At 40.0% G+C, this 19,761-nt stretch overlaps 2 protein-coding genes across 3 annotated transcripts; both read right to left on the bottom strand.

The window, feature by feature from the left end:
• Positions 1–2,077: 2,077 nt before the first annotated feature.
• Positions 2,078–9,402, bottom strand: daxx (death-domain associated protein). 2 transcript variants are annotated; one of them, XM_037089414.1, is made up of 12 exons: positions 9,056–9,402; positions 8,368–8,460; positions 7,682–7,939; positions 7,006–7,467; positions 6,675–6,806; positions 6,464–6,580; positions 5,616–5,847; positions 5,166–5,335; positions 4,663–4,831; positions 3,742–4,285; positions 3,173–3,308; positions 2,078–2,878 (listed from the first exon to the last, which is right to left on the bottom strand). In XM_037089414.1, exons 3-12 carry the CDS (start codon positions 7,919–7,921, stop codon positions 2,819–2,821), a joined length of 2,262 nt encoding a protein of 753 aa, XP_036945309.1. In that variant the 5' UTR covers positions 7,922–7,939; positions 8,368–8,460; positions 9,056–9,402; the 3' UTR covers positions 2,078–2,818. The 2 variants fall into 2 exon arrangements, with proteins under 2 accessions (XP_036945309.1, XP_036945316.1); XM_037089421.1 differs by lacking the exon at positions 8,368–8,460.
• A 675-nt stretch (positions 9,403–10,077) lies between these two features.
• On the bottom strand, positions 10,078–16,786 carry tapbp.1 (TAP binding protein (tapasin), tandem duplicate 1). Its single transcript, XM_037089577.1, has 8 exons — positions 16,574–16,786; positions 15,373–15,564; positions 14,264–14,512; positions 13,799–14,158; positions 13,185–13,508; positions 11,291–11,392; positions 10,989–11,017; positions 10,078–10,834 (listed from the first exon to the last, which is right to left on the bottom strand). Exons 1-8 carry the CDS (start codon positions 16,632–16,634, stop codon positions 10,823–10,825), a joined length of 1,329 nt encoding a protein of 442 aa, XP_036945472.1. The 5' UTR covers positions 16,635–16,786; the 3' UTR covers positions 10,078–10,822.
• Positions 16,787–19,761: the final 2,975 nt, after the last annotated feature.

The following is a 19,761-nucleotide window of genomic DNA, read 5'->3' as shown; positions in this document are numbered from 1 at the left end:
ATGTGCGTGAGAAGGAATAGAAGCTAACAACGACAGTTATATTACTCTCATGTTCGCAACTAACAGTTAATTTGCATGGTGGAGATATGCAAAATCAGAAAACCTGTTTTGAGTCATAACTATAAAGAAATTATTTCTATGTGCAGTTCTGTTTGCTACCATCTTTAATATCTAAACAACAGTGATATCTCAGACTAACTGCTGGTTTTAGTTAAACTCAAGCCATTTTCTTTAATCTGAGTCCCAACAGGTTAGTAAGTTATTCAGCCTGATATTAGTGACTGTGTACACTGTGAAATATCATCCTGAAAAACATACAAGCAAGAGAACACATGACACGGGGTTTTCTGTACATCAGAATGTGAGGACTTTATCACCGCGAGTGTCTCACAGTGTTTTTTGAAGAAAAAAAGAAAACGTATAATCAGAAGCAGAAGTACTGATTTGACTTTTTAACCCAAGTAAAGAAGTCAAAGTGCAGGTATTGGAATTTAATCTAAGCATCAATAACAAAAAGCCTGAAGGACATTTCTGGTCAAAGCTAACTGAAGCTCACATCATATTAATATAAGTCAAACACAAATAAAAATCCAAATCAGCAACACAGAGACTGTATATAAAAAATTATCATTTATTTTTTTATCAAAAATGAAAAAGAAAATAATTCACAGTGAACAATGGATCACTCCTCTGCATAAGTGAGGCCGACAGGTTGCTGCAACGATTTCCACGTCTACATTCTAGTGACTTTGAAAAGACTGTTTACCCAAAAATATCATTTCATCCGTGTTGTTAAATCCTCGGGAAGGAAAAACAGACAAAAAAGGGCGCTTGATACTGAAAAAAGGGGAAATTTCCCATCAAAATACCAGTGCTCTATTACATAGGGACAAAACAGACAAATCATAGTTTTAATAAAGGACATGAACACACAGATCATGAAATATCTGAAGCACCACACTGTCCAACACTGACTACAAGAACTAGAAAATAACAGAGGGGATGTAGAAACTGAATAGCTGAATATCCACAAATGTAAAAGCAGTGCTGACGACTCTACATCATGATTATCTGCATGACAGAGATTGACTGCACATGTCAGAATAAAACTGGATTTCCTGCTGACATTATTTTAAAAAATTCTGAACTTTTGAGGACTCTGGTCAGATTCAGGTGTTGAGGATCTGGGTCAGGTTGGGTTGAAATTGAAAAAAAAAAAGGAAAAACTGGCTTTTATGTCCACAGAATTTGGACTTGTGGAAGGTTTTGATGTTGGCTTCGTGAACACGGTGTGGTGAAGTGATGTTGTCATCGGTGCTGGACAGAAGCTCAGGTACAACTCATGATTGTCAAGGTGACGTCCTGTTTGAGACGCATTAAAGAAGGTAACTTAAATCTAAACTTCCCTTTCTTTGCTTTGAGACGTGACACCATCATGAGGAAACAGGTTTTGTTTTATAAACTACTTCAAGGAAAAAGCTGTTATTGCTCTATATTTTCCATAATATCAACAAATCCCATATAAAATAACCTAAACGGAAAATGACGTGCGTCTGTTCCTCACAACTCTGCCATCGTCCTACACTGCTCTCAGATCTGAGCCTGTTGTTTTCTGCTGCAGATGTAAAACCTTGAGAAAGGGTTACACATGTAGTGTCGCTTTAAAGGAAAAGTTCACCCAAAATTGAGAATTCAGTCATAATCTCACCTTAAGTAACAATCTATTCATTATTTTGTTTTTTTATGGGATTTGATGACAATAAGTCAAATACAGACATTGCCATCTTTATTATATTAAAATTTGCATAAGAGTTTGTCACAATTGCTCAATCAAACCATCTATCTGGAAACTATTCAGCTCTCCTGCAGGAGATATTGACCTGAATAAAAACTTAATAATAGAGTTAATTAATAAAACATACAAGGGGAAAAACGATGGTCTCCACACGTCTCGCTGACAGAGTACAGACCACCACACAGCTCTCTAATCCAATGCATAAATAGCAACAGCAAATAAAACAATGTCACTTCAGAGCTCGTTCTGTACAGACCACCACCGCTCTCTGTTTTAGGAAAAAAATTGCAATTGCAATATAAAAATGTAAACAAACTGGCGGTGAGCAAACGCCAGTCGAGTGTCTGTGAAAACAAAACTCCTTGCACAGTTCATGTTTCAGGCACTGATTTCTTTCACACACCACAATAACAAAAGTTCAAGTCAGGGGACAATCATGAGAAGATTGTTTAGCTCTGTGTTCAGAGCAGCAGAAAAACGTATTTCAATGCTACAACCAATCGGATGTCAGCCGCCATTAGTCGTGTCGCACTGAGTGGCAGGAAACACGGCAAGAGAAGTTTGGATCACCCAGTCGACTCAGATCATTACTGCACCCGCAAAGGGAAAGAAGACAGTCGACGTCTACATCAGCAGTGAAGCACACAGCTGTAGAAGAAGAAGGCTCCCAAAACCTTGATTTTCCAGAAAAGAAATGTCCAGTTTAATCAGCTTTCTTTTAAACGATAGAGTACAATTTTATCTAAGTTGTTTACAAAGCACTTGGGCTTGTGTTTGGCAAAATTTAATCATGTAACACGATGTACCAAATTCCTACTTTTCCCTGTTTTCCACACCTGTAAGTGGCTGTTTGGATCACATTCATTTCAGCAAGAATTTTTCATTTGAAAAAAATAATAATAATAATTTTAAAAAAAATTAACAAGCCAGCAGACAGGGACGGTCCTCAGAAAGGAGTGTTTTCAGGAAATCCTAGAATACAGGTAACAGGTGGAACAATCTGTGGTGCAGAGAGGTCGAAGGTCATTCTGAGTCTGACAGGACGATGATCTCATCTGGGTCACACTGAGTCGCCACGTTGACCTGAAGAAACAAGCAGTGGAGGGTGAAGATGTGAAACTTGTGACTGAACTGAAACCAGTCTGACATTTTCACAAACGATAAGTTGGCTGTGATCAGGGTTCTTTTTTATCTTTATCCACCTACATACTGTATCAAAAATCAGAGCAATAAAAGATTATTTTAATCTTTCAGCTTGACACGTGGTTGAACTTGTCTCAAATATTAAGTAAGAAACTGGACTATGATGAGGATTTTCAACAGACAGTTGTAACTACGATCATTAACAGCTGTTCATCCTCACTCATGTGCACCCACCTTGTTTCTCTTGGGAGGCGGCGTCGACTGCGAGCTGCTGACTATTTCCTGGGTTGGCGTGTCGGCTCGTGTTGACTCTGCCTGCTGCGGAGAACTGCAGCTATAAACACCCATCTCCAGTGGGATATCTATATCACTGAGGGCGGGAGGACGATGGATGAATGTAGAGTGAGGTGAGGGGAGAAATAAAGAGAAAGAAGAAAATCAACAAAAAGAGAAAAAATAAAAGATGGTTTGCCCACTTTGAAGCACAAGTTGAACCGTCTGGTAAGTTCAGAAAACTACATCATGTCACTGTAATGCAGCATTTAGAACCAGGAAAAGAAAACACTTACGCCATAATCACAATAACAAAATGTAAAACGACATCTAGTCTCATCACACTACAGATATAATATCAATATATCGCCCAGCGAGTCTTATCTGAACAAAATATAATTCCCTGAGATTTCTAAGATCTTGTTTCTTGTTTTGTCACATCTATGAAACTGAAAACGTTTCAAAGTGATCCACTGGTAAAAATCTTCTGACAGATTTTCTCAATGTCATGCCAACAAAGCCTAACGTACCTGTCACAGGTGTTTATGCACTTTGTATTCTGGGAGTTCCCTGATGTTTCCTCTCTCTTCCTCTTCGCCCTGGTTGTTCTGGGACTGGGAGGCGGCGATGTTCCGTTGGTCGTCGTCTGTGTGGGACATTTTTCTATTATCACTGCGGGTGAGAGGGGCGGAGGCACCCTACTGTCTGCTGCAGTGACGTCACCGGGGTCCTTGGTGTCTTCGCTGGTGCTTACCAGCACGACTGAAACTTGATTTGAGGAATCAACAGGCTCCTCTAATCCTGCAAGGTTACCATTAGATAACTGTGTGTGGTTGTCAGTCTGCATTGGCTCTGATTGGCTGGGGCTGTGTCTGGGGGAGGGCGGGTCAGACAGCGGTGATATCAGGGATTTGCTTTCATCAGAAAGAGGACTGGGTCCACTTGAGATCGGTTCCTCGTCTTCATCTTTCACACTTTCCCCCGCAGAAACGCTTCCTGACACCTCGTCTGTCTGATCCTCCTTGTTGATGCCATTCGCCTCGTTACTGTCGTCGTCGCCGTTCTCAATATCGTCTAGAAAAAGATTTTTAAAATAAGAGCAACGAAACCTTTTCTCCTCCCACTGTGCCATCCTTCTCTGATAACAGCATTTATCTCACAGGTCCTGGTGGTCGAACTGTAAACTAACTTCAGCTCTACTCTGTGAAACGTATCCATTTAAAAAAATTATACTATTATTACAATGAACGATGAGCCGTGTTAAATCAAACACTTTACATCACAACACACAAGTCAGTTGTTTAAATTGTCGTCTACTAACTACATTGATAAAGACATCGAGTGATTCAGGATCTGTCATTGCTTTACAAAGCCAGATGTGAGTCTCACGATTGCTGAGCCGAATCAAAACACAAACAAACGAAATTCTGAATTACTATATCTGCTCAAACCTGGTCCATCCTGCTGAGTGCTGGCCTGGATTTCCTCCTCAATGTCTGGGTCTGATGATTCATCCTCCTCCTCATCATCCTCCTCCTCCTCCTCCTCCACCTCTTCTTCTTCCACCTCTGCCACTCCGTTCACCTCTTTATTTTCTTCTTCCTTTTCTGATTTGTGGCCCTGAAAATAAGACATGTGAAGATCAGACAGGACCGAGAAAAAGAAAAGGCAACAACAGAATCTTCAGAAACAGGACCTGGTGTTGGACTCATAAATAAGGATTAATACCAAGACTTTCTAGTTTCCTTGCTTGGAAACAAAAATGATGCTGCATTCTCATTTCCTGTTTCCTAAACCCCGCATTAGCAGTGGATGTGTTATTACTGCGTACTTTATATATCACTGTTCTGTGTCTTGATAGGAAGATCTATCATCCAAGAAATGACTCTAACGTACAGACATGAATAAAAAGACACCTGTAATGATTTCTCTCCTCCCTCAGATGCTCTCATACCTCCTTCTCTTTGTTGTTTTTCCCCAGTCGCTTGGTCCTCTCCTGCTCCTCTGTGTCCTCTTGCTTCACGGCATACTTGGTGATGACCTCCTCCAGACGTGACAGACCCAATTCTCGGTTCGATCGCAGTTTCCGAAGCAGAGAGTTGTCCCTCAGAGCCGGGTCGGCAGCTTCGGAGGGTGGTGGAGAAAAGAGGAAAAAGTGGTGGCATGAGGGAAATGATGAAATAGAGCAAAAGAACAAGTGATGACATGTTGGATTAAAAAAACAGAACAAATCATATTTTATATATTCGAAAACTACCAGAACATATCGAATTTCAATACTCATATCAAAGACAGCTGTGTATGACACACTGTATGATAGCTGTGTTTAAATGACTCAACTTCTTCATGTAGGCTAAGTAACACAGTAACACAGATCTCTTGCAGACGATTTCATTTCACCTACCAGCTTTGTAGGTGTCAGTCAGGTGCGAGCCGAAGTTGTACACCAGGTCCAGGTGGCGTCTTTCCTGCATGCGGCTCCCGGTCTCCCTGAAAGCCTCCTGGGCGATCTGGTTCAGCTGTTTTCTGCTCAGGCACAGTTTGTGGCGCTCATTTGCACGCAGCACCTGCTGGAGGATGTCGTGGTAATCTGGAGGGTTCCTGTGTGCCTCAGGACTGTTGATGAACCGCTCAATCTGATGAGGAAAGAACATACAGTCCCGGATCAGAAGCCTATCTGAAGAAATACCAGAGGAAAACAGCTCCCCTAACCTCACCACAGTACATATCCCGACACCAGACACGCTGTCATACCTTTGAATTAGTGTCATATGTAACTTTGTTTCTGTCAGACAAATAAACTGACAAAGCCCTACAACTTCTGTCACTGTCTGTATAAGACATGTCACATATTATGAGGGTTTCTTTAACATCAATATCTGATCCAGACTCTGATTCAATACTTTTATTGAACTCCAAGTTGAAGAAATGTGGATCTGACCTGTTGAAATAAAGGTCCTGGTTCAAAACTCTCATGCTGATTTCTATCAAGTTCTATCATTTTGTGTTTTTTTGAAAACCTCAATTAAAATAAAGTTGTTATGGAATCAAAACCTGCTGACAGTAATAATATTAGCGTTCATGCAAGATAGAGGCCTGCAACTGCTTAATAATGTTTTTGTACTCGTGATTCCACCTGGTAGATAGTCGGGACATGATGTCAAGGAACACTTACAGCAACTAATATTTCATTCAGTTTTACTCAACTTGTTTCTTTTCAGAAAATATTTAAAACAATAACAACCAGCTCACCTTCCTGTTGATCTCCGGATAACGCGTGCTGTTGTAGAGGATCCTCTGCTCGATGACTCGGCCTGTTAGTGTGTTGCGGCCCTTTAGTTCACACAGCTTTTCATAAATCTTCATCATCTGGAACATACGAAGAGGACAGACAGAAGAGGTGTGACTAGCTGTCACAAAACAGAGTACAGTTATTTTATACCAGCGCCACACTATATCCAACCTTGCGTTTCAGCTTGTGCTCTTGGATGTATAAAGATTCTTCAGATCCCAGGTCGTCTAAACTGAGCTCGGACTGCTGCAGGCGGTAGATCTCCTCGTTGTAGACCTTCAGTAGATTCTCCAGGTACGCTATCTGAGACGAAGAACAGACAGGAAGGGTAATATGTGTTTGCTTATACAGAGACTACCGATGAAAATTTTAGGTGTTTGACCCTGGTTATTTATTTTCTAATAAAATTCTAATGACTTTAAACAGCAGCTGATTTTTTTCAGTATGAGGTCATCATCAGCCGAAAACGATTCAGTCGCACCTACTAGTGTTCAACACTCACCTGTTTCCTGGAAGCTCTCTTTGCCTTTTTCTCAGCTTGCTGTTCCTCTTTGTTGCCCTCCTCCTCGCCCTCCTGCAGCCCTGAGGTGGATGGTTGCTTATCCTCTGCTGCTGATTTCACCCTGTCCTTCTCCTCATCCACTTTCACTTTAGACTTGTCTTTACTTTTGAGTGTAACAGAGGTAGGCGGTGTAGAGCTTGATGTTGAGGTACAAGGCCCAGGCTCAACTTTGGTGATGATCTGCCTCTTCTTGGCTGCATGCTGCTTCAGTACAGTGCACAGTTCGTTGATGTAGACAAAGGTTTTGGAACGGTTTGCCTGGGCACGAGTCAAACAGTGTCCCAAGGTGTTCCTAAACTCCACTGATGACAGATATTCAGGGGAGGCCTTGGAGTGCTTCGTTTGGAGGAAGGTCAGGACCTCAGGACAGTCCTGGGTGAGAGCTGAGCAGTGCTCCACAAACTGTAAAGATGGAAAAAAGAAAACAGGAAGGAAGAGAAGGCAAGGTGACCGAGGAAAGGCACAGAGTGAGGAAGGAAGACGTAAATAATAGGAACACAAGCAGCAACAACATATTGTTACCAAGTTTTTCCAGTCTACAGCCAATCAATGTCAATGTAATTATAATTACAACAAAACAGTTAGAACAGAGATTAAAACGTATGTGTAAACTCACCTCAGCGAACAACCTCTGATTCTCTGCCTGAAGTACATGTGCGTTTTTCTTTGCTGAGGCGAAAGGTGACTGGGTGATGTGGGTCGGGACAGGCTGCTGAGCTTTGAGCGCCGACACCTTTTTTGCTTGCTGCTGAGAGGACGACCTGGACGCAGAACAGGAGGGCTGAGGACTCTCCTCTTCATCATCATCATCAAGGACTATGATCTTATCTGCCATCGAGGCGGGAGCCACCGCCATCCAAAAATGTTGGTAATTCTGCTTTCAGAAAACACAAAACGTAAGAATATTGATCAGGACAACTTCATAATGAAATTTACACTGTTCTGGTGGAACGTGAAGAGTGACAATATTTTGTTTCCACCGTAAGGAAGGTCAGTAGTGGCAAAACAGGGATGGATGGTGAGAAATGTTAAACATAAACAGCAATATAGTTCAAGTAACTGTTAGTCAGCCTGCTTTTGTGTTTGTGAAACCTGTTGAAACCAGCAGCTGCTTGGCTTTAAGCACGTGTTTTTGCACTGAAACAGTACCAGTGATTGGAACAGCAAAGAGGGACAGAAGACTTTTATAACAACAATAACTCTCACATGATTTTACACATCATGGTCAATGAAGTCTGACTTCACCAAATGTAATTTCAATTTGAAATACCAAAATAAAATGAATTTTAACAAACATGTTACCTTGAGAGGTTTGTTGAACGATTATATGGAATCCTGATCAGGACAGCCCTGACTTTAACCGTGTGAAATGAAGATATTTTACAGTGCAGCGATCTGGAATAATTAAAGGTGACATTCATAATGTTGTATTATCATAAACACAAATGCAAAGGAGGTTTGTGTACATTTCCAGCGGGAGCCCGTTCAGATTGACCCCGACTCTGTCACTCATGATACTGATCCGTTTTTCACACAATCAGATGTGGATGCTGACAGGAGTTCCATCCTGGAAGAAGATCTGCATCATCATAGTTAGCGTAGTTCCTGGTTGTAGCTCGTAGCATCTTTGATGTTTGCTTCACCCGACAAGTTACAAGTTTAGCTCAAATTAAACAATAACATTAAACATGTTCTCATATTTAACATGGCTATTTATTCGCGAATTCTGCCATGGTGCTCTAACATCGATCCTTCATTCGTGTGTAAGCAAATCTGCCATTAAACATGAGCATCATATTCATGGGTCAAGAAACAAAACGAGCAGTCAGGCAGCAACGGCCGCTTCCGAACACTTTAACTGAAACCGAACAGATGTGATCTTAGCTTGTTAACGCAGTGAGCTACATGACACATGGAAATGACACAAAAGCTCTGGTACGAACAGGAAACTTTCAACTGTCACACATTTTACTCATTCACACATACCGACCTCTTGTTTATGGGCTTCGTGGCGTGACAGCAGAAGATGATAACGATCCACCGCGACGCATATTTACAATTCTGCGTTCGAGTTAGCGAACATTAGCATCGGGCAGAACGTAGCTAGTTAGCATTGTGATCAGAAAGTGAGCGAAGTGAAACAACAACGAGCCCGCAGAAAAGCCCACATGCTGTTTTTGATGTTAAATCGCTTGTTAGACAAACGCGACAAATTTGAAACGCGTTTTTAATCCCGCAGACTTTCTGTTTACCAAAACAAAGCTCGTCAATTCGGCTATGATGTCCAGTCGAGATCGAAAGTGTACCCGCTCAAGTCCTATCAACATCAACGCCTCTGATTGGTTCATAGATGTTGTACAGTTAGTAATGTCGTTAGCTATTGGTTGACTGTTGGCCGTCGACTTCCTCTTCTTCAAAATCAATGTTAAAGTTGTTTTTCTACAGATCAAATTCACAATTCAGAGATTATATTGAAACCTATGAATTACATAAATACACATATTTATCAAACGCCGATTTCATGCATTTCATAACATTTTTACGACAATTTAATTAGCCAATCATCTCATAAATCACTATTCTATATCTAGTGTGTAGATGGGTAAAAACACATCTGCTTTATGTAACATTTTGTTAATTTGTATCTATATAAGGACTCTAGGTCTTAATAGAATTTAAAAAACAAAATTGCCCAAGCGCCACGTACTTTTATTCTGAAAAAGACAACGGAAGTCGCACGTTCTCATTGATGTCGTCTTACTGGGTTTTAAAATTCGATGTCACTTAAATGTTTAAACCCGGGTAGTGAGATTGTATTTTACCAGTAAGAGTTTGCAGTGTTCTGAAGGTCATAATGAGTGGTTTTTATTTATATATTTATTTATTTGTACTTTTCCCCATTTTGCTATCATAATATACATGTCAGCATTTCCATGTTTTGTGTAAACAATGTGTCATACCAGCATGTTTGAAGAGACACAACCATGGATAAACAGGAGACTGGGAGCAGCATGTTTTAAGAAATGTGTTTATTACACATAAAATCCAGACTTCACTTGATTAAATTTGGAACTTAACCACCAGTAGAATTTTGTGCCCTGTTTGTACCATTTCCTTCACGTTTAATTTTTGAATTAGCTCAGGCTGTTGGAGCATCACACCACTATAAAAAAAAAAACTTAACACAAAAAGTCACAATATACACACATTATAGTCTCTGTATTTACAAAAATTATGTTTGTGGGTTTGAACGGTTTAGTCTGATTCTAACTTTACTTTCCTCGGTTATTTACACAAAATGTTTGTCTTATAATTTAACTTTCCTCCAAGTTCCTGACTCTTTTCCAGTGTATGTAACAAGAAATAATATTTAGACAGTGGGAGGCCAATATGATAAATCAGGTATATTGCTTTAAAGTAGGAGATTAAAGAAATATGACAACACACATGTTTAGACCGAGCAGAAACCCTTTCCAGAAAATTATCGCTGGTACCCAAGCACAACAGTATGTCTGTCCCCAGACATGATTCATGTATGTGCAAAACAAAAAATATCAAAAAAATTAACAACTGACACAGCACTGAATATCCTAAGCAAGCTTTTCTCTCAATCTATGAAAAATCTAAACGCTTTAAAATGACAAAGCTGTCTGAACGAATAGGTGGACAATCTCTTTTGAACCCCATCCAAGATATCAAAACACAAAGGTTTGTTGTATCACTATCACACTTCTGTAGTGGTTCACTTCAGTCTTCTTTACTTGTCTTTCTGTAAGTGGAAGAAGTCAAAGTTAATATTCAGGAGACTTAAAAAACACCCAGGAGCAGCTCCAAGGTTGTAACAAAGGAGTGGACAAGTAGCACACTTATGTAAAATCAATCAGAATGATTTTGTGTATTAGTGTTTGAAGAATTAACCTCACCTTGTCTTTTGTAGCAGCCTCATCTGAGCCTGTCAGTGACATAAAAGATAAAAAGACATTAACAGAAATCAAATTAAAATATTTTACCTCATCTTCTTTCAACAACATTCATCCCATACTCTGTATTGCATACTGTGTTATTTTAACTTCAATTCAATATTGCCAAATCTATTTCAGTATGTTTTAGTTTTGTTGTATCAAGATAGCACAAAGTCTTCTTGTAGCTTCAAATTACTGTATTGGTGCAACAAAGTAGATTGTTATTATTAGTCAGTTTACAATGTTTCTGGAATATTTGCTACCTGAGCTGGTGATGGTCCAAGAGACAAACTTAATAAGACCGTAGAGCACTAATGCCACGCCGACCATCGCCATCGAGTCCTCAATGGAGGGAGCGCTGAATCCTGAAAAAACAGAAGACAGAAATCAAATATTGGTCGATTCTCATTTATCTGACGAGCATATCTGCTCTACTTAATGAAAATAATCAATTTAACCGTCAACATTCAGCCTTTAAATGTTAAAATAATCAAATCTCTGTTTAAAGTCTGTGTAAAGAAAATTCAGCCATTTTCTTCTAAACACATTAAAAAGGTCATAAATGTATTTTTTTAAAACATGTAAAAAGCATTCAACCATTTATAATTCAATTCTGGAGCTAGGCTCACAAACTGTGTTTCATGATTTCTGTGTTAAGAATTTAATGGGCGGGTCAGAAAATCATGCAAATCATGGCCGTGTTACCTAACACAGCCATGATTTGCATGATTTTCTTTGCATAAACTCGATCCTACTGCAGAAGCGCTATAAATACACTCAGGGCATTATCTTCTGAGGTTTTTCTGCTGGCTCTCAGTCTTGGATAGCATCTCTTAGTTTGCAGCTAGCTAACCAGTCAACCAGTCAGCTGACCAGTCAACCAGTCAGCTAACCAGTCATGTCTCCTCCACGTCGCTCCTGCATCTTTCCTGGATGCCACAGTGTGCAGAGTAACAACACCATTAGCTTATTTAAGTTTCCTGAGGAGGACAATGTCAGGAAACGGTGGATCGATTTTGTCAAAAGGAGCTACTGTGGAGAGTTAAAAATCACCACCAACACCTGTCTCCACAGTGTCCACTTAGTTATATATAGTTACAGCGACTGTCACCAGGTAAAGTCTGGATATCTGAAGAGTCTGCTGACGCTGGTCAGTGGGGCCGAACCGACCTGTTCTGTCCCGGCTTGCATCCTCAAAAATGATGACAAAAATAATAGTAACTCACAGTGATTTGAATAATTAACTTTAATCTGATTAGTGGTTTGGAAATATTACGCGTTAGATTATTCCTCACTGAAAAAACTGGTCAGATTAGAGTAAGGCGTTACCGGCATCACTGATTGTGTAAGTACAACATGAAGCTTGAGAACGTCCGTTATAACAGCCCACATATTAAAAAATGTCGGGTTTAAATCGGGCTCATAATTACAGTTAATGTGTCGGGCCGGGCGGCTCAGACACAATGTGCATGGGATCGGCTCGGCTCGGGTCGGGATCAGGATCAGATCTAAGCTCCAAGTGTAAGTGTGTGTGTATGTATGTTATAAATATTGTACATTTTGGCAATTAAATGCATTTTGCTGAAGGTGCAAATCCTGGAAGTGATTTTACACCATTCATCCTGTCATGCCCATGTAATATTAGCAAATGTTATTGCATTTAATCATTCCCTGAGTCCATCTGACAGCACAATGATAATCCACAGGTAATATTTATATGTAACAATATAGCTATGACAAGGAATTATATGTCGACTGGGGTGTTACGTTTGTGTCTATCAGTGTCTGACTCAGAGTCAGTTTCTGGCTCTGATGGCTCATACAGGTCAGACTGGGTCCATCTGATGATAGTAACTGACACGCCCCCAGCGTTTCACAGCAGAGAAGTTCTTGTTTTTCCATGATTTTGAGACCTAATATTATATACTTGGCTTTTTTTTTAATCTTTCAAATTTGGCTCAGTGGTCAATGACACATGTTTCTGTGGTATGATGAACTCATAACACACATTTATTTCTGCTTTACACAGACTTTAAATTGGATAAATTTGTCATCCATTGAGTCCATTTTGACAGGGCCTTGCTCAAATTCTAAAATGTAATCACATTAAAAACCAACAAGGATTTGATAAATAACATAGCAGTTATTCCACATTACCTATGACATTGAGGGTCACGCTGGCCTGTCGGGTGCCTCCAAGATGGGCAGCCACACAGGTGAGCTCCCCTCCTCTGCCCAGGTCCAGGGTGGTCGTGTCGAGTTCAAGCCTGGTGGTCTGGCTGAAGGTTCCATCCCAGGCCTGCCTGTGGCCGCTAATGCTGCCTGTTCCCAGAGGCCTGGAGCTCCCGTCGGCACCTTTCAACTCCCAGCTCAGCTCCAGGGAGAGGGGGGCGAAGCCGGACGCCTCACACTGGATGGTCAAAGTCTGGCCGGGAACAGCGAGGGGCAGAGGGGACGGGTAGATGGAGAGGGATGGAGGTTCTGGGTGGAAGGAGCAAAGAAAAGAGGGAGATAATGAGAGAGAGTTAATAATAATCTGGTGCTTTTGATTTTCTAACTTAATAGTTTATTTCGGTGCTGTTTGATACTTAACAGGTTGTATGTAATAGTGCATGAATGCCAACATGGACAGTCAGTGGTGAACTTGAGCATGTTCACTCAGTCTAACATCATCTCCAGATCTGATTAATGTTTCAGAGAGAGGACAAGCTGCTTATAAGTATCAGTTTTTTCTATAATCACACAACAGGAAGTACAAGATTTTCGCCTACCAACGATCTCGAGCTCCATCGCCACCTGAGCCACAAGGTACGGCAGATACGTCGTACAAATATACAGCCCGGAGTGACGCACTTTGGCCTCCTGCAGGACCAGGGATGCATTTCCCTTCTCGTGCAGACTCTCAAAGTCCAGCGTGGCTCCTTCCTCCTGAGTGTCAGCCAAGCGGTCCGTCTTGCCGTCGTAAGCCAGAACCAATCGGCCGTCGCCTCTGAACTGATAGCGCCACTCTACGGCAAAACCCGACCCGGACAGAGGTGAGGTGGTGTCGAACCAGAAGTTGCAGTCTAGCAGCACTGGTTCACCGAGTCTGGCTTTGACCGAGACTGTTTTACTGCTCACACTCAGGATCACTGAGGAAACAGAGAAGAGAGTCGAACAACCACAAACTGAGTTCAGATATAATTTGTTCATAAAGATAATTGATTCAACTGGTTTACTGTGACATCAGTCTTTACCATTGTGCTCCTTGGATGCCGTGGGAGCACGCGTGATACTGGAAACCGTCAGCTGTTTTTTGAGGCCCTGATAGGAAGTTGAAAACCAATCAGCTTGCAGGTAGATGGGACTGAGGGCAGAGTCTGTGAGTGGTGCAGCCCATTTGAGGCTGGAGGGCTGAGGCAGGAAGGGGTTGATCTCACACTGGGGCTTCTTGACAGAACCTCTGGGAGGGTTCAGAGAGCTGTGGCAGAGAGTCGCAGCTGGGTCTGAGGGGAGACAGTTTAAATCACAGTTTTTATATGAACTTTATAGTTGCAACACGCCTGGACAGTGTGCTATACTGCCCAGTCTGGGAACTTTGGAGGATGTAGAGAATACAGACATCTGAATTTTTTTCTTGCACCTAAGATTTTTTTTTTGTAATGAAAGTAATTAAATGAAACAAAGTGGCTACAGAAGCCACATGTGCGGCGTGTGTGTATGGCTCTCTTAAATGCTTTTATTGTTTTATTCTATTTCAATTTTAATATCTGAATTAGAGCCGATATTATATCCCGGATATATATTGGTATCAGCGTGTACTATGTCCGACTTGATGCACATGAAGTGCCTTGGGTAATTTGAAATTGTTTTATTATCAGTGCTATGATGTTATTTTGGACAAGACAATTTATTGTTATGCTGTAAAATAATCTGCCTCCATCACATAAATACATCTTTCCCAAATGTTTGTTAACCACATTTCAGGGATAATTGCGTAAAATGTGTGTTTATGTAAATATTCTGTGTATAAAAGAATATATATATTGATATCAGAATTATTTTACATCCCAATATGTGTGTTGGCATCTGCCCCAAAAATCCAGTAATGATTGGACCCTAATTTTAATATGTGTTATAGACATGTCCTATGTGTGTAGCAGGGAGGGAGTAACTACTGGATTTCATAGTACAATCCTGTATAAAAAAGAAAATAAAACTGAACCTTGCATCTTGCATGGACCCACACACATGCATACAAAATGATATCCGGTATATACAGGAAGCTCTGTGTACACTAATCATCAGCCACACCTAAATAAACATGTGGTTCTACATGCTGCTCAGTGTTTCATGTTGAACTCACCTGTAATGAAGTAGACTCTGTCAGGGTTGATGTCAGCTGGGACCTTCAGTGAATCTGCACTGTGGCTGTTTGGGTCTGTTCTGATGTGAAGCAGGGATTTCTCCTGGCTCGTAGCTGCAGTCAAACCTCCTCCTCGACCCGCCTTCTCCTGCACAAACCAGCACTCCAGCACAGGACAGCTGCTGCTGCAGGCTGCAGACAACAGACAGAGCGACTCAGTTACAATAATACAAAAGTTACAGTGAAACAGGAGCATAATGGTACGATGGCACTATGTTGTTGTATTATAGTTCACAGCAATTCATTATTCTACAGTAGAGACCCTCGAGAATTACAATAATATATGCCAATTGCTACAGAGTGTGTCTAGTGTCCTTCCAAAAACTATTATAGAATTAATCTCATGAATGCAAAATGAATTATGTCACATGCTACATAAAGTCATGAAGGAATTTAACCTCGACAGGACAAGAAATAATGCATAACTTTTAACTTCAGAGAATCATTTAGGATGAGTCTGACTGTTTCTCTCAGTGTTTCAGTGTACTGCATTCAGTTTATTCTCATTCTTTCTCATGACATAACTTTGAACAAGTTTTCTGACAAAACGGGCGGTTTTTATCCGATGAAAGTTCAGCCTACTCCTCCTGTTTTGTTTTCAATCGTTGTATTATTATGTGTTTTGAATTTGTGTCTCCTATGACGCTATTTCGTTGATCCACCAGGTGTAACAGTTCCAGCCAGGAGGGGGCGCTAGTCCACTGAACCCTCACACCAAACTCCGTTTAGAAACATACTGTAATTTAATGTTATCTATGCTCAGCTTAAATACATCTGATTAATAGCACGTCAATTTCGACCTGTTAGTACATTACTGCATCTTGTGCTGAATTCGGCATACATACTTTCACTTTAACTTAACACTTTAGCACACTGTAAGAGTACATTGTCAAATTATGGCAGACAGCACACCGTCAGTGACTTGCTGTGTCTACAGATGGTCTTTTAAGTACTATATTCCAAATCTGCTGCAATCAACGATATGCACAATAAAATTACAGGTTGTGTCATTACACAATTAAACGCATTCAGCCGTACAAACATGCTGCAGATACATAAATACTGTTAATACGTTTATTCGACCAGGACGACAACACACAGACATCTTTATATAAACCGACAGATAATATTGTGTCGTTACCTTGGACGAGGCCGAAAACTGCGACCAGCGACAGTTTGTAGATTGTAGAGATTTCTGTCATGATGAAATATCTTCTCTCTGCTCTCAGGTGCGACTTTTATCTGTTTTGTCTCGGACGAAGACAAGTTTAGTTGTCTGGTTTTCCCCCTTCGACTCCGAGCTCATTTTACTTTCACTTTTACCCACACCGAGCTCCTCAAGCGAGCAAGGGTACAAAAAAATAATATATCCGGCCATAATTTCAAAATAAAACCAACGCTGTGCGACGCCAAACACAGAAATATTAAGTTATAATTAAAACCGAGAAGAAACGTAAAGACAAATCAGCTTTAAATCGTGCCAAGTGTTGATTAAAAAGTTCTCATGTTTCACAGGTAGATGGCGCCCTATGATAAGCAATAATCCAGCTTCCACTCTGGAGTTCATGTGTCTTTTCTTTGCTTCCTCGGGCTGTTAATCAGCAAAATAAAAAAATATCCTGCAGCTGATATTTGTTATAACTACGTGTGGTTAGAGAATGTGCACATTTATCAGTGTGCAGCTTCAATTATTTTACGCAGAAAAGGGAGATTGCTGTGAAGGAAGTGGACATGCGAGGCTGCAGGTTTAAACAGAGACAGGGTCAGATGAGGACACCAGAGGCGGAAACTATAAATAGACCTGCACAAATAAACCATTGTCCCTCAGAACTAGATGTTGGCAGCATGTGTTTGTGTGTTTTCAACATGCAGATTTCGTTTATATCATATCTAATTTCTGTACAACACGGTATGTTCAACCAATGGGGTTATTTTCCCTTCTAAAATGCAGTGTTTGCAGTGTTTTGCTCATCTTTCCTTGTTTTTTCTGCAGCACACATTTTAATAAGCAGCAGAAGAACGGAGAAAACAAGAAGTACACATGAGATACAGATCACTGAACAACTTCTTCTTCCTCCCTCTGCCTTTGTGCGCCAGAAAATACCGCATCTCCTGAGTCATTTACACCAAAACGAAACCTAACAGACTCGCCATGTGATTTCTCAGAAACAGCCAGATGGGATTTGTGTGTTTCTGTCCAGTGGAGGAGCTCTAACTCCACATTAGACTCCTGATAGTCAGATATCATCTCTGCTGCTGAGGCGTTCACTGCCACGCAGTTTATACCAGAAACACCTTGTTGATCGACCTCATACCAGAAACAGGAGCGGCAGGTTTTGGCAGAGAGACAGAAACACAGTGTATTAGTTCCTCTCTGGGCAGGTTCAGTGTGACCGGCTGCTTCTGACTGTTTACAACACATAAAACATGCTGTTATCTGTATAAAGTCATTTCTGTGGTTATGACAGCCACAAATGGAAATATATTTATGTCTTCTGTACTTTACATTTCTATTTGGTGAATTAGAATGGTCTGTAAGGAAGCGCAGGGTTCGGGAAACGTGGTATGAATAATAATGAATTATATATATTTATTTTACATGACTTATTCAATATGATGAGTGTTCAGATAAATAAAAAAACAGGGTCAAACTAACTTTTTTTTGCAGAGGAAACACGCACTAGTCTCTCTGAATGACAGTGATAATGACCATGTAAGTCTCGTTAAGGGAAGTAATCATCCCAGACTCCCTTATAAGTAGCGTGATTTTAAGAATTGTTGCATCGTGAGGAGAAACTTAACCGACTTTATGAAAAGACTACTGAAAATTTAAAATCATCGGTGCCTTCTTGTAAAATCGGCATAAAATACAAACCATTAAGATATTTTTTTCCTTGTAAAAAATGTCAGTTTTTGCCGGCATCGCTGTAAGCCTGTCTCTGTTTCCGTGTCTGAAGTGGACGTACCTCCATGCAGCGGTTTGAACACACTGTTTCGACTCACTTCCCCATTTACACAAAATGTATAAAGCAGTATTACTTATTAATTCCAAACGTGAAATTCAACCAATCCCGTAAACTATTACTTACTTAAATTACTCCTCAGGACAACAAAGTGGAAAAAAAGTCGCCATAGTTCTTTCACAACGCTCAATGTTGAGACTTGTTGCGGTAGAAGAGACTGTATTAAATATGTGAAACGCTCTATATAATTTATTCTGAACTATTTAATCCTTCTTTTTCATTCTGCAAATGTTTGCCTGTTATTTATATAGAGAGGGTTTGTTACAGTACAGTCCCCCCAGAAAGTTCAGTTAGTCACTCAAACCCTGCGAAAACAATTCAGACTGCGGTAACTTCCATGTCAGAGAAACAACGAAGAGAGAAACAAACATGGCAGCACAGTAATGTCGTCAGAATGATCAGAATGAAGGTGGCGCACTGATAGTTTGCTCTGAACTGCATTTTGCATGCTGTTTGCAACCACACAGCAGTATGTCATGCAGAGCTTTTAAATTTTACACTGCAACAAAATAATCTTTTCTAATATATATATATATATATATATATATATATATATATATATATATATATATATATATATATATATATATATATATATATATATATATAACCACATTAGATTTTATAAATATTGAGAGAGATAATTACTTCACCTCAGTTAAGCTGGTGTTGTTGCACATGTCCCAGGTTTAGTGTACATTTTAGTTGTTTGTTTTAGTTTCTAAATACTGGTGGATGAAACTCTAATCTCTCAGTACTTATCATTATAATGTTATACAGTGCAAGTCCTGTTCACTCTTAGTTTATGTGGCCTTATGTAAATAACACCAAATAAATCTAATTGCGATATATTTTTGTATATATTTATATTGTTTTGTATTTTCATACCGTAGCCCAATTTTATTTGTTTGAATTATTTCTTCATTTTCACCACAGCACTGATAAAGGTCCAACATTTTTGTTTATATCACAGGGAATAATGAATGGTCTTGATCTTGTTTTTTTAAAAATCAGGCGTACTTACATTAGGTGTCTGGTATCTGTGTACAGTTTGTGTGCAGTGGTGATAAATCATAAATCTGTAGAGAGCGTAAACACGACTACACTCATCAGCTGAATGTTTTGCAAAGGTTTTAACTTCTGTACCTACTGAGACCTGCATTCACAAACATCTGGTTGCTGAATGCAACCCTAATGTTTAAATACTGCATATTATTTCTACTTTATTTGGATGTAGCAGATAACACACTTGATTGTAGCAAACGTAATATTACATCTGCTGTAAATTGTATTTATAATTTTCTCC

Source organism: Acanthopagrus latus, chromosome 3 (assembly GCF_904848185.1).
Source record: "Acanthopagrus latus isolate v.2019 chromosome 3, fAcaLat1.1, whole genome shotgun sequence".
In the NCBI taxonomy this organism is placed as follows: domain Eukaryota; kingdom Metazoa; phylum Chordata; class Actinopteri; order Spariformes; family Sparidae; genus Acanthopagrus; species Acanthopagrus latus.
Note: the sequence above shows the minus strand (reverse complement) of the source record. Positions and strands in the feature narration are given on the sequence as shown.

Coding starts and splice junctions, on each gene's coding strand:
- daxx (XM_037089414.1), bottom strand. CDS start 7,921: ATGGCGGTGGCTCCCGCCTCGATGGCAGATAAGATCATAGTCCTTGAT. Junction 7,468..7,681: donor ATCAGAGGTTGTTCGCTGAG/GTGAGTTTACAC, acceptor CCATCTTTACAG/TTTGTGGAGCACTGCTCAGC. Junction 5,848..6,463: donor ATCCGGAGATCAACAGGAAG/GTGAGCTGGTTG, acceptor TTTCCTCATCAG/ATTGAGCGGTTCATCAACAG.
- tapbp.1 (XM_037089577.1), bottom strand. CDS start 16,634: ATGACAGAAATCTCTACAATCTACAAACTGTCGCTGGTCGCAGTTTTC. Junction 14,159..14,263: donor GGCATCCAAGGAGCACAATG/GTAAAGACTGAT, acceptor CTGTTTCCTCAG/TGATCCTGAGTGTGAGCAGT. Junction 11,393..13,184: donor CGTGACCCTCAATGTCATAG/GTAATGTGGAAT, acceptor CTGTTTTTTCAG/GATTCAGCGCTCCCTCCATT.